Source organism: Grus americana, chromosome Z (genome assembly GCF_028858705.1).
Source record: "Grus americana isolate bGruAme1 chromosome Z, bGruAme1.mat, whole genome shotgun sequence".
NCBI classification, from domain to species: Eukaryota; Metazoa; Chordata; class Aves; order Gruiformes; family Gruidae; genus Grus; species Grus americana.
In genome coordinates this window covers 13,695,760-13,709,112 of record NC_072891.1, presented here as the reverse complement: position 1 = coordinate 13,709,112, position 13,353 = coordinate 13,695,760, and the positions used below count along the sequence as shown (strand labels likewise).

The 13,353-nt window shown below is 38.4% G+C and overlaps 1 protein-coding gene across 8 annotated transcripts in view; it reads left to right on the top strand.

Annotated features, from left to right (window-relative positions):
• The window catches only part of PRLR (prolactin receptor), a 93,866-nt gene extending 80,891 nt beyond the window's left edge, over positions 1-12,975 (top strand). For all 8 annotated transcript variants that reach the window (XM_054809438.1, XM_054809441.1, XM_054809442.1 and 5 more), the window contains 5 exons: positions 380-549; positions 1,526-1,670; positions 2,507-2,606; positions 3,556-3,625; positions 4,254-12,975. In XM_054809438.1, the coding sequence (XP_054665413.1) occupies positions 380-549; positions 1,526-1,670; positions 2,507-2,606; positions 3,556-3,625; positions 4,254-5,249 (1,481 nt within the window). In that variant the 3' untranslated portion in view covers positions 5,250-12,975. The remainder of the gene's footprint in view (positions 1-379; positions 550-1,525; positions 1,671-2,506; positions 2,607-3,555; positions 3,626-4,253) is intronic.
• The last annotated feature ends 378 nt before the right edge of the window (positions 12,976-13,353 follow it).

Genomic DNA, 13,353 nt, shown 5'->3' with positions numbered 1-13,353 from the left:
AATGTATATGCCAACTTTGATAAGATTATGGTAAAACACAAGTTTCATAACGAAGCATTAAAGATGTTAACTTTGAAACATAGTTCTGGGGAAAAGCAACAATAAATGGTAATGTAAGAAAAAATTATTTCTAGTAATAAATTATTAAGGCAAATCTCAATGTGAACTCAACATATTTACTGCTCTTCATCTTTTCTTCACATTCATAAATCCATGCTTACTTTATCAGGAAACTCTTGATGTCTGTATTCCAGCACAAGTTCTAAATTACTAGACACAATGGACATGGCAACTCACCACTCACACCATTTTATATTTCTTCGTAAGATGCAAGGAAAAATCATTTAGACTCTTATTGTCAGTTCTTTTATTTTAACAGTACAGCCAGATCCTCCTGTGAATGTAACTCTGGAATTAAAAAAGCCGATAAATAGAAAAACATATCTGGTCTTGACATGGTCTCCACCACCGCTGGCTGATATCAGATCTGGATGGCTGACCCTTGAATATGAGTTGCGACTAAAGCCTGAAGAAGGAGAGGAATGGGAAGTAAGGATGATGCAAGTTTTTGCTGTATTATGTTTTCTGATCATTTAGATTTTGTCAGCTAGGTCCCATGCCTCAATGCAACGAAGCAGGCACACTGAATAGTTCATCCTTTTTCAAAAGTGCTTGTGTGATCTATGATTTCTAAGAATACTGGTATCTCAGATGCTACTGGGTGATAGCAGGTGATAAAGTACTTATTTTTAATTATGGCCATTATATATTAATCATACTGCATTACAGTTTAAATTGTTTGTTCTCATTTGGTCAGGCTTCTTTTGTGATAATTTGGTCTTAACCACAAGCACTTCTTAAGTAACAGAAAGCACAGTGACATTCTGTAAAATCATTTAAATTTGTACAAATAGCTATTAGGTGATAGTTGTTACGGCCACATAATAATTGTCTATAGCCAGGATCTGCAACTCAAACAACTGGGCAGCAAACGAAAGTCTCCAGCTATCGGTATTTGGCTGCATCCCCTTCTTCTCTGCTGCGATACTTCCCATACAGAGATCTTTGTATCTCCTCCTTCCTTCGCCCTGCCACTGCACTTCCCAGCCCGCTGGCCATTGCAAGATCCACTTTTCACTACCCTGTGCAGTTCCACCAACTCCACATTCCTTCTTTTCTCTCTGCATTTTCTTAGCCCATTGCTGTTTCTTGCCTACTTCTCTCATCATTGCAGTTCCCACCATTACCACAGTTCCTCCCTATTTGCCATACGCTCATGATGTGGTTTTGTAGTAGTTTAATTTGCACAGTATACCAGAGCCAGATTTCGTTCCCACTGAATGAGAAATAAATTAGAAATAAAATAAATGTACCATTGTTCTACGCCTGCATAACAATTATTAGGAAGCTATCCAGATTCGTTTTATATTCCCAACTTGGTTATCAAGACTTAAACCTAGCTGTGATTTTCACAGAAAAATGTCTCAACTTGATATGCATTTTACAATTTTTATTCATTTTGCAGACTGTTTTTGTGGGACAGCAAACACAATATAAAATGTTCAGTTTAAATCCTGGAAAGAAGTATATTATACAGATTCACTGCAAAGCAGACCACTATGGATTATGGAGTGAATGGAGCCCAGAATATTATATTGAGATACCTACTGGTGAGTGGCCAGGCATTCCTTCAGTAATTGTTATTACATGGAAGTTCATGTAATACTTTTGTTAGCTGTTTGTGGCACCCGTGAAGATTGACATCCCACAGTTTTTCTAGGACAGGTAAGAACATCATTACTAAGGTAGCTGAATTCTCGGCATCCCTACACCATACCCAGTTAGCTTTCCCCTTCATTAATTTTTGGAGTTAAGAAGGTGAATAAATTTCTTTACTTACTTAAACTATGTCCTTTCTGTTTATTGCCTCATTTGTTCTCATGATGGTAGTTTTTAATTGAAAGAATACAGGTAACTGCATTAAAACTGCTACATAGACTGCCTTCAGATAGTAACAGCTCTTCAGTATTCTTTATCTGGAATGAATTTGAAATAAACACCTCGATGTAAGAAGTTTATGTTACAATAGAAATCCTTAAAAATATCTAGTCCTTGATCATTTAACCCACCATTTAATTGATTATATGATATTTATTTGATAATGAAATGACTACAGTATTGACATAATTGGATTTGAACCCAGTTGCTATAATGCCTGTGACAAAATTTCCCTCTTCATACATTTTTATATAATTTTTCCAAGAGAGTTTATTTCCTGCACAGTGCCATTAATAAAAAGTATACTTATTATCAGTTATTACAATGATTGTTGAGATCCATCTATGCTAGTAAAAGCCTCTACATTCAATACCAAATTTGGGAGTTTATACCAATTTTTAAAATAAAAGTAATTTGAGATAAAATAAATTTTATTTTTAAAATAATTTTTGCATGCTGACTATGCATATGCTAGATATGTGTCCTTAAATAATTGTTTGTTTCCTAGACTTCAGAGTAAGAGATATGGTTGTGTGGATCGTTGTTGGTGTCTTGTCATCTCTTGTATGTTTAATCATGAGCTGGACAATGGTTTTGAAAGGGTACAGGTAAGTCACCAATTTCACAATTGCATTGAGTTGAAAATCTCAATAAACTTTTCAAAAAGAAACTTCTACCATTCAATTCAATTTCCTATAGGTTTCGTGTTCTCTTATAAACTCTAAGTTACATGTATTTGCCTCTAAATTCACCACTGATAAAGAGGTATTTCTGTTCTTTAGGGAAGCCAGGCTAAATTCTCAGTTGGTAAAGACATGTCTCTATTAGACCTGACCATCATGGTTAGCCATGTAAGTAGTCAGCATATATCATATGGAGTATCCCTGCTCCTGTAGATGATGTGCCTTTTGGTTTTGGCCTAATTTTCTAAAGGAAATAAGGTTATATTATGAGGTTCTTTCTGCTCACCTGTCTGTCAATTCCCCAAATAATCTACTAGAACACTGGCTAATTTCAGTCAGATCTGAAAGAGAAAGGTGTCACAAAGATTATCACTTTTGTACAAGTCTTGCAAAAAATACTAGCTGAGTAGAAGAACAAGATAGAAACCATTGATGGAAAAGCCATGAGAAGTCATTCATCCTAAATCCTGTTTAGTAGTAGTCAGCTGGCAGTCAAGTATGTAGATAAATGCCCACTAGTCCTCCAGAACTGTGCCTCACATAGCTGTTTCTTGGCCAGTGATGAAGTTACAGTGATATTAGAGAACTGGAGGTTAAGGGATAAAGGACAATAGAAGGACATTAGCAGTGTTATTTTCCAGTTGAGTAAGTTTTGTATTGTTCTCTTCCTTGTAAATACATCTAAGGGTAACTTATGAACTGTAACTGCATTTGTAAATTACCCGGCTTGAGAGGCAGACAGGAAATGGAGGTCCAACAGGGAGGCATCAGATATGGGAGAAGTGTTTAACACGTTAGTCACATTCTGAGGAAATGGGAGAACAGAGAGATAGGACCCATACTTACACCTTGTGTGTTTGTTCTGTTTTTTTAGAATGATAGCCTTTTTCCTACCACCAGTTCCAGGACCAAGGATAAAAGGCATAGATACGCATCTGTTAGAGGTGAGTACCACTCATAACAACAAAAGAATTGACCATTATTACTTCTCCAAATTAGATACTAGCAAACACGATTACCATAATAAAGTGTAAACCAGCTTCAGTTTCTTTAATCAATGTTACAAATAGGTGACACTTTCAGGTTGATCTTGTGAAGGCTATGTGTGAGAGACAGTCTTGCCTTGCAGTAGTAGGATGAGGGCATTTGAGAACAGGGTTTGTGACCGCAGCTGTCTCCTGGGATGCCACAAGAGCCAATGCTTGTGTGTTCTTCCTAGTAGTTCTTATGGAAGTTGGTCTCCACAGTCTCTTACCATGCTGAGGAGACAAGACGTGGCTGCTCTATCATCCTCCTTCATTTTCTTCTTGGTAAACCCATGAGACCTTCCAAAAGCTCCCTAGTCCTCCCATTTTAGAAACATGAATTCTGGGATTGTGTCTCCCCACTGAGGGAACTCAAGAAATTTTCTTCTTTCACTGTTTTCTGTAACAGTAGAAATCCAGTTTGGGTCTAGAGATAAAACTATTAAAGTATTTGTATATTAAATATGTAGATTGTTCACAATTGTTCTAGTCAGATAAACCCTAAGGTTAACAGTGAAAACATATATCTTATTTATTCTGCCCTTAGACAGGAAAATCTGAAGAATTATTGAGTGCTCTTGGTTGCCATGGTTTCCCTCCAACATCAGACTGTGAGGAACTACTGATAGAATATCTGGAGGTAGAGGACAGTGAGGACCAGCAGCTCATGCCAAGCCATGACAAGGGTCATACCAGTAAAAATGCAAAAATGATACCTAAGGAAACCAGCAGTGACTCGATACGAGGGAGCTGTGATAGCCGTTCTCTGCTTGCTCAGAAGGGCAGGGAGTCCCGTGCCCTTCCATCAACACTTCAAACACAAGATGTAAGAGATGTTCAAGAAAATAAAGGAGGAAAAAAGACCTGTAAAATGCATCATATAGCCTCAGAACAGGAAACAGTCCTTTTTAACGACGACAGTACAAAATCATCCACATGGCCTGCAGTTCAGTTACCTAATAATCAGCCTCCTGTGTTTGCCTACCACAGTACTGTAGATGCACATAAGATAATACTGAATACCACAAATGTGAACATTGCACCAGTTTTGGTGGAAAATGAAGAAAAGCATCAGTCACAATATCCTATCACTGAAACTGTCCACAACAACATGGAAAAGCAAAGAGAGATGGAGAATTTGCTTTCGAAAACTGACCAACCCACAGTGCGGGCCAAACAAAACAGACCTAATCCCAGGCCACCTTTTTGGAATCCTAAACTAATGGATTATGTAGAAGTTCACAAAGTCAGAAAAGAGGAGGATCCATCACTATTCCTGCAACATAAAGGAAATAGAGGAAAGACTAAAAAATCCACCAAAGAGTATACCAAGGTCTCAACAGTTGTGGACCGTAATTTTCTAGTATTAATGCCAGATGCACGCATCCAGCACAGACCCGTGTCACCAGAACCTGCAACGGAAACGCGTCAGAACTGTCAACAAGGTCAAGATGAGAAAAATACATTTCCAAGTGAGCACAGAAGAGACAACAGTGGATCAGACTACATGGACCCAACTTCCTTTATGCCCTCCTTTAAATAACTAGTAGTTAGTACAGTACATACTTAGTAGTTATGTACAGTAAAACAAAACCATATAGCAAATAGTTCCATAAAAAATCCTAGCCTCCTATGTGTATTATACAGGGAATAAAATAAACTGTGGGTTGAGGTAATAATCATGGAAGTAAACCTTGGATCATTAACACATGTTTCTGACACAGGGAAATGAGGAAAGGGATATTATCTGCCATGAAAAATACATTGTAAGCTAATTACTCAGCTCTGCGGAGCTTCTATTAGTTGATTAAGCCTGAGGGAATACTGCAGATGCAACGAAGATGAAAATTGTTACCGGTCAGTCAGTACACCATAGTGATCTGAGCAGTTCCTAAATGAGATAAATCATTGCACAACAGCATTCTGATCTACAATGTATTTTCTTCTGAATACACTCTGACACTAGATTAAGTTTTCTTTACATTTTTTCTCAATCCTTAAGAAAAAAGCTCTTATATATGACAAATCATATATAAAAAAGAATATATTCAAAAATTACAGTAAAATAACAAATTCTTCTATGTTTTTGCTTTGTTGCAATGTGACCAAAAATTTTGCATCCCATTCATATCCTAATCCAATCAAACCAAACATGAAAAAAATAGCAGGATATTTGATATACTGCCTTACTGTATATAATATACAATTCTACTTTAGTACAAGCCCATATGTTTAACAATGTATTTTTAAAAGCTATTTTTCTATTACCAAAAAAAAGGCAAGATAAAATATTTTTTAATTTCCCAATGCTATTTAGCTACTTAGGAACTTTTCTGTTTCCTACTGCTGAGGCAGCAGTAACAAGTAAAGCTACCATTTCTATACAAAGCATAAAATTAAACTTTATATTAATAAATAATATGAAGTAATTTTTAAACTATATTTCTAATATATTGCAAATTTATTCATATTTGAATTGTAAATTATTTATTTCACATGTTTTTTATCACCTGTAATTATAAATTTAAAATAGAATCTAGGTTTTGAGAGCAAAGCTGCTTTCCCATTGAATTTGTACTCTGATGCCAGTCATGAATGGAACGGTGTTCTCCTGCATCCTTAGACATTGCATTTTTCTTTGAGTCTGGAAGGAAAGTTTGAAGTCAGATTTTTTTATAGTGAACTTATCAACATTGATTTTGGAATCCAGCCTCCAAAGTGAAAGATATGAGGCATAAAGTTTGAGTCAGAGCTCTGCTGAAATAGTGGTGGGAAAGAGGAAAGGAGTCCATGTACTTGGGCTGGACAGATGTCATAGAATCCTACAATCAGTTGGAAAAGACCTTTAAGATCAAGTCCAGCCATTAACCTAGCACTGCCAAGTCCACCACTAAACCATGTCCCTAAGCACCACATCTACGCATCTTCTAAATGCCTCCAGGGATGGTGACTCCACCACTTCCCTGGGCAGCCTGTTCCAGTGCTTGATAACCCTTTTGGTGAAGAAATTTTCCCTAATATCCAGTCTAAACTTCGCCTGGCACAACTTTAGGCCATTTCCTCTTGTCCCTGGAACAGCAGTGGGAACAGGTCCACTAGCTTCAGTGGAAATTGGAAACAAGGTAAAGGAAATTGTACTGTACATGTGAAGGAAAGTGTATTTACTATAGATGAGCTCTCTTCTGTTCTTGTCCTTCCTGAGCAGCTTTACATTTCTCCAGCTTTTCATGATTTCACGCACCGAGCCAGGCAGTATCAGGTAACCTGCTGCAGAGCCAGCCAAAACTGTCTTTCAGATTTTGAAGGTCACAGAAAGCCACATCTAACTTGGCAAATCAGATTCTCACCTTTTACCTTCATGCAATGGAACTGCTTGAGGACAGATCAGCTGAGCTGTCTAGCCCTTCCGCTGGCAGGACTTTAGAATTTAACTAATTGCCTGTGTGTCTGTAAACATATGTGTTAGTGTATACTGTAACACTTACTTTAGGCATCAAATTTAGAGTCTGTGTCCTCTATAGAGGCAACATAGTGCCACTTGCAGAGGTTGATCAGAGCAGTTTGGGTGCTCTGCTGAATGTGTAGGGAGGTATCTTAGATTCTTAATTCAGCCACTTATTTAACATATGAAGACATGAAGTGACTACTCCAGAGAGCAACCAAACATAAATTTTTTTTTTAGTTATAGTTAACAACAGGACAATTTTACTGTGTATCTTACAAATTTTCTAGAGATGCTAAAAGTACTGCAAAGAAACTATCAACTTACCAGTCAAAACCGGAATGTTTTGCAGAGTAGCAACTTGTGTGTGTGCATGTATGTGAGCTGATAGTACACTCTTATTGGCAGTGCTTCATTCACATTTCAGTTTTCTGACTGACTCTGACAGGGCTGATCCAGATCAGACACATTCTCTTTCTTTATACAGATAGACATATCTGAGCCAAGCTGTTGTTTTCTACTTCTAATGCTGTGCATAATGACATAGAATCATAGAATATCCTGAGTTTGAAGGGACCCATAAGGGTCATCGAGTCCAACTCCTGGCTCCGCACAGGACCAGCCGAATCAAAGCATATGACTGAGAGCGTTACCCAGATGCTTCTTGAACTCAGTCAAGCTTGGTGCTGTGACCACTTCCCTGGGGAGCCTGTTCCAGTGCCTGACCACCCTCTCAGTGAAGAACCTTTTCCTGATATCTGACCTAAACCTCCCCCGTCGCAGCTTCATGCCGTTCCCTCGGGTTCTGTCACTGGTGACCAGAGGGAGGAGATCAGCGCCTGCCCCTTCACTCCCCCTCGTGAGGAAGTTGTAGGCCGTGATGAGGTCTCCCCTCAGTCTCTTCTTCTCTAGGCTGAACAAACCAAGGGACTTCAGCCTCTCCTCATACGTCTTCCCCTCTAGACCCTTCACCATCTTTGTTGCCCTCCTTTAGACACTCTGCAATAGTTTCATGTCCTTTTTGTACTGTGGCGCCCAAAACTGCACGCAGTACTCGAGGTGAGGCTGCACCAGTGCAGTGTAGAGTGGGACAATCCCTTCCCTAAACCGGCTAGCAATGCCGTGCTTGATGCACCCCAGGATACAGTTGGCCTTCCTGGCAGCCTGGGCACACTGTTGACTCATGTTCAACTTGCTGTCGACCAAGACCCCCAAGCCCCTTTCAGCACGGCTGGTCTCCAGCATCTCATCGCCCAGTCTGTATGTACAGACAGGGCTGCCCCTTCCCAGGTGCAGAACCTGGCACCTGCCCTTGTTAAACCTCATGTGGGTGGTGATTGCCCAGTTCTCCAGTCTGCCCAGATCTCTCTGCAAGGCCTCTCCACCCTCGATGGACTCAACAGCTCCTCCCAATTTGGTGTCATCTGCAAACGTGTTGCTCACAACACCTTCTAGTCCTACATCCAAGTCATTTATGAAAACATTAAAAAGAACTGGCCCTAACATGGAGCCCTGGGGAACCCCACTGGTGACTGGCTGCCAGCCTGATGTAACCCCGTTTACCATAACTCTTTGGGCCCGACCCATCAGCCAGTTGCTCACCTATCGCACTATGTTTTTGTCAAGCTGTATGCTGGACGTTTTGTCCAGAAGGATACTGTGAGAGACAGTATCGAAAGCTTTACTGAAATCTAAAAAAATGACATCAGCTGGCTTCCCTTGGTCAACTAGATGGGTGAGCTTGTCGTAAAAGGAAACTAAGTTTGTTAAACAGGTCCTTCCTTTTACGAACCCGCGTTGGCTGTGACCAATGACTGCGTTGTCCTTCAGGTGTTTTTCGATAACTCCCAGCATAATTTTCTCCATAATTTTACCAGGCACTGAAGTGAGACTGACAGGCCTGTAATTACCAGGGTCTTCTTTCTTGCCCTTCTTGAAGATTGGAACAATGTTTGCCAGCTTCCAGTCAACTGGGACCTCTCCAGACTCCAAGACCATTGAAAAATAATTGAGAGAGGTCTCACAATGACATCAGCCAGCTCTCTGAGCACCCTAGGATGAATCCCATCGGGCCCCATGGACTTGTATGCATCCAGGTGGAGCAGCAAGTCCCACACAAGTTTGGGGTCAGCTGGGAGTTTATTGTTACTGCAATCATGGTCCTCCAACTCGGAGCAACTGGGGTCCCAGAGCCCATCATCAGTGTTGAAGACAGAGGCGAAGAAGACATTAAACATCTCTGCTTTGTCTATGTCCCTGTTTGTAAGGTGACAAGCTGCTACAGGCCTTTTGTGATGCATCTAGTGATGCATAGAGGCTAGTGAATCTTATCAAGCCACAGCCTAAAGATTTTCCCTACATAGTGGATTTCTTAGGATAAAACACAGGTGGCTACACAGATGTTAGAAACCAAAGAAAGCATGGGATAAGATGTCAGCAGCAGGCTGTTTATGTCGTATCGGTTACTTTGGACCTGAGGCAAACAGACACAACTTTTAGCAGATTTTAAGTCTATGATTCATCCTGCCTAACCGTAAGTATCTATATGTGCACCTCCAGTAATCCACACAGAAGAAGAATGGAGTGGAAGAGTTTCAATACTTTGCCATAAATTGCTACTGCAGCTGCAAAATAGCTATAGCCTAAATTACATTGTGAGGCATCGAATCTCTCCCACCTTTGCTGATGTCTCAATATGCCATATCATCATGGCTTTCTGCGAAAAGGGAAATTCAGCCAGAATGGAAAAGGTACATTTGCTCATTGCTCTGAGGTAGCTAAGCTTTTTGAGGAATTTGCCAGCTAAATACATTTGAACACAATTATCATAAATCTGTTTCATTCTTTAAGCTGAAGAAATGTGCAGCATGATTATTTTTCCCTTGAATTTGCTTTTATTTTTTAAAACACTTTGTTACTGCCAAGGTGGGAGCAACACCTTCTGAAAGTGGCCTTTTAACATCTGAAAGTACATTAAGAAGAGAATAAACTAGTGTTCTGTAAAATCAGAATAACCTTCAGCTAAGTGTGTGGGCCTTTCATTCTCTCTCTTTGCAACAATATTTTTGCTTGCAGCTCTTTAAGGAATAGCTCTTTATTAGGAAATATGTGAGATTTTGCAGTTGTACACAGTCGATTGTTGCAAAATCATGACACACCAGTGGGGAATAACAGGATCTCTAAACCTCCTTTGATGTACAGAGGGATGATGTATGTAACAGAATTTACCCCAGGAACAGGAATTAGCCCTCTCATTCTTGCACTATTAGTCAAATCTCTCACTTGGAATAATTATTTGAAAAGTTTGAACTGTGTTTTCAATGTCAAATTTATGCATGTGTCACTTTAAGTGTGAATTACTTTTTAGTAGCATAAAAGCCCTAAAAAGAAGCATAAAGGCTCCCCAGAAGTAATGAATTCTATAAAATTCATAAAATTGAAGATATAAATTTTTAATGAATTACCTTTCCTTTGAACTCTAATTTTATTAACAGTTTTTCTTTGGCATTAAATTTTCTAATTTGACTTTTTTCTTTAGCAAAGATATATTTTATATACAATTTTAGTATTCAATTCTAATATTCCTAACTTTTAAAGAAATACAATTTATTGAAGTGGGACATGTGCTCCCAAAACTTATCACATAAAATGCAGGCCTGAAGAATGGTCTTGATGATACTATGTAACTACAAGGATTATTTATACAAATGCAGTAAACTGACCTTATCTAATACTAGTAAGAGGATATATGTGTTTATGGAACAAACTGTAGAACAAATATGTGATGATAATCGATTTATGTTAAAGAAGTGAATTCTGTGGAATATCTGTTTATGTGTCTATGTTTAAATGGCTGGAAAATACACAGTTGCTTTAAATGTCATTAAAGTGTTTAAAGTGTAGTAACAGCAGGTGTTCAAAATGAATAAGCAGATATTTTTTGTGATCTCTGAAGCATTGTATATGTGGAGTTCACATCATGAAGCCTGTAACTGTATTTCATAATTTTTCATGAACTGTAAACAATTTAAAGGTGTTGTGCAAGGAAACCAGTCATCTAAGCCAGTTCATGGATATCAGGCATCTTCTACAAAGCCATAAAGAGAAAGAAATGAAAAAGTGTCATGAGATCAGGCACTGTACTCTCAAAGAATTGCTACCTCAGATTTTTTTTCTTGCTCCCTTTAAAAATGCAGACAAAAGTATTTTACTTTGTGTATCAAATTGTGAATCATTCTATGAAGATTAAAAAAATCTTATTTGTAAAGTTCAAATTATTTTTGTTAGCTAACAGCTTGTCATGAAATCATCACTTGTGTTGCACTGGTAGTACTAGGATGGGATATTTGAGATGTGTAGCAAAATGAAATGCTTTTAATGTGAAAAAATAACAGATGAATTTCCATATTGTAGGGAAAGCCATACTGACCAGCTTGGCAGCCAAGCATCAGTCCCCTTCCTGGGCTGAAAAGTTTTTTGCCACTGCCTGTGTGCTCAGCTCACTAGGACTGGATGAGCTGAGTTGTCAGAGATGCTCTAATTCTGGATCTCAGCAATGGAACTAAGCATTTATCAATACTTGCTATTTAGAAAGACCTATTTTCAGCTGAGTTCCTGAGAAGTAATCTTCAAACTGTTCCTAAATGAGTGAAAATGGAGACTAGCCCTGCTCTCAACTATCTCAAACCCTCATACTAAATTCATACTCCAGTTCCTGAGGGTGTGGAAAGATGGACTGAATTACATTAATTGGAACAATCTTGTGGCCCTGCCTTAAAAACCATTTTGAAACAACGAAGGGAATTTCTTCATCTTTCCTGTGTATGTAAAGTAGGAGATTAAAGATAAATGGAATACAGAAATACATAATATATGGAGATAGAAAGAGAGACTTAATGAAGGGAAAAGGGACACTGTTGCTGCACATGGCAGAATGGAAGAGAAGTACAGTCACTACGGGATGGTACATATATAGGTAGAGAAATCAGAGGGGATAAACATGCATTTCGATTACAGCAGAGAAGGGAGGGAGAACAGAAAATGCTAGCAAAGAAATCAAATGTAAGAGCAGATAGGAAAAAATGAGTACTAGTAGAACTGAGTGATAAATGAGTTTGTAAGAAAAAAAGGAAAACACTTTTATATCAAAAGTGGGGATATGCCCAGCTATATTAGATAGTCCACAAAAGTAGTACAGCCTTATTAAATGCTAAACAGTTGGCAAAATGCTGAAATCAGCTACGGATCACCTATTATATGTGAGCAGAAGAAGTCCTATACATGGGAAGTGGTCATTCACTTTCTATCATTTACAGGAGTTTCTTCCACATATCTGACATTTGTCCTGGGCAAACAGAATACTTGAAGAGCTACACTCCTCATCTGATCTGCTGTTGCATTTCGTACATTCCTAAGGAAAAAAATCAAGAGAAATTAAGTGTACCACACTGTTTTTAAAAGCAACCTTCAATTTTTCAGACAGAACTACAGATGAGGTGTATGGTGTATTTATTCATTTACATTGTCTCACACACATGCCTATTATTCTTAAGCATTCTTCTATTTTTTATTTATTAAAGATAATGTAATGACTCAGAAGCTCCAAGAGAAAAAGCACTTTGTGGATACTAGTAAATGGTTTCTTTGCATTTCTGGGCGTTGTTTAGTTTGTACCTGTGACAATGTATCTGTTAACATTTTCCTTAATCAGAAAGTCCCTGCCTTGGTGATAAATTTGGAAAATTACCAAGTCAGGCTTAAAATACATCTTTTCCATTTAAATTATCAGATACTATTGTACCTGTCAAAAGCAGCACTGATATGCTAAAAGCTGGGGTGCACATAGAAGTTAGATATAAGGAAGTCTTTTTTCACATCTTCCTCTTTTATTTTTGGAAGGTTTAACATCCTGTTCTACTTTGTGATCCTGCTTGTCTTGGACCTTGTCTTTATTTGATTTTTTTTTTTTTTTACAATGCTGCTTCTGGGTCTGTTTTTGTGAGCTGCTGAGTACCTTCACCTCATTTTGACATCAGTAATGGAAAGATTTTACTTCAATTCCTACAAAGACTGCAATGGTCAGTTTTACAGACGTGTAGCACTAAGTAGAATTTTTAAAGGATGCTGGAAGTCTTTGTAGAAGTTACTTGTAGAAAATATCCCTTCAGTAGGACAGAAAATTATACATGTCTAGGAAAGGGCAGAT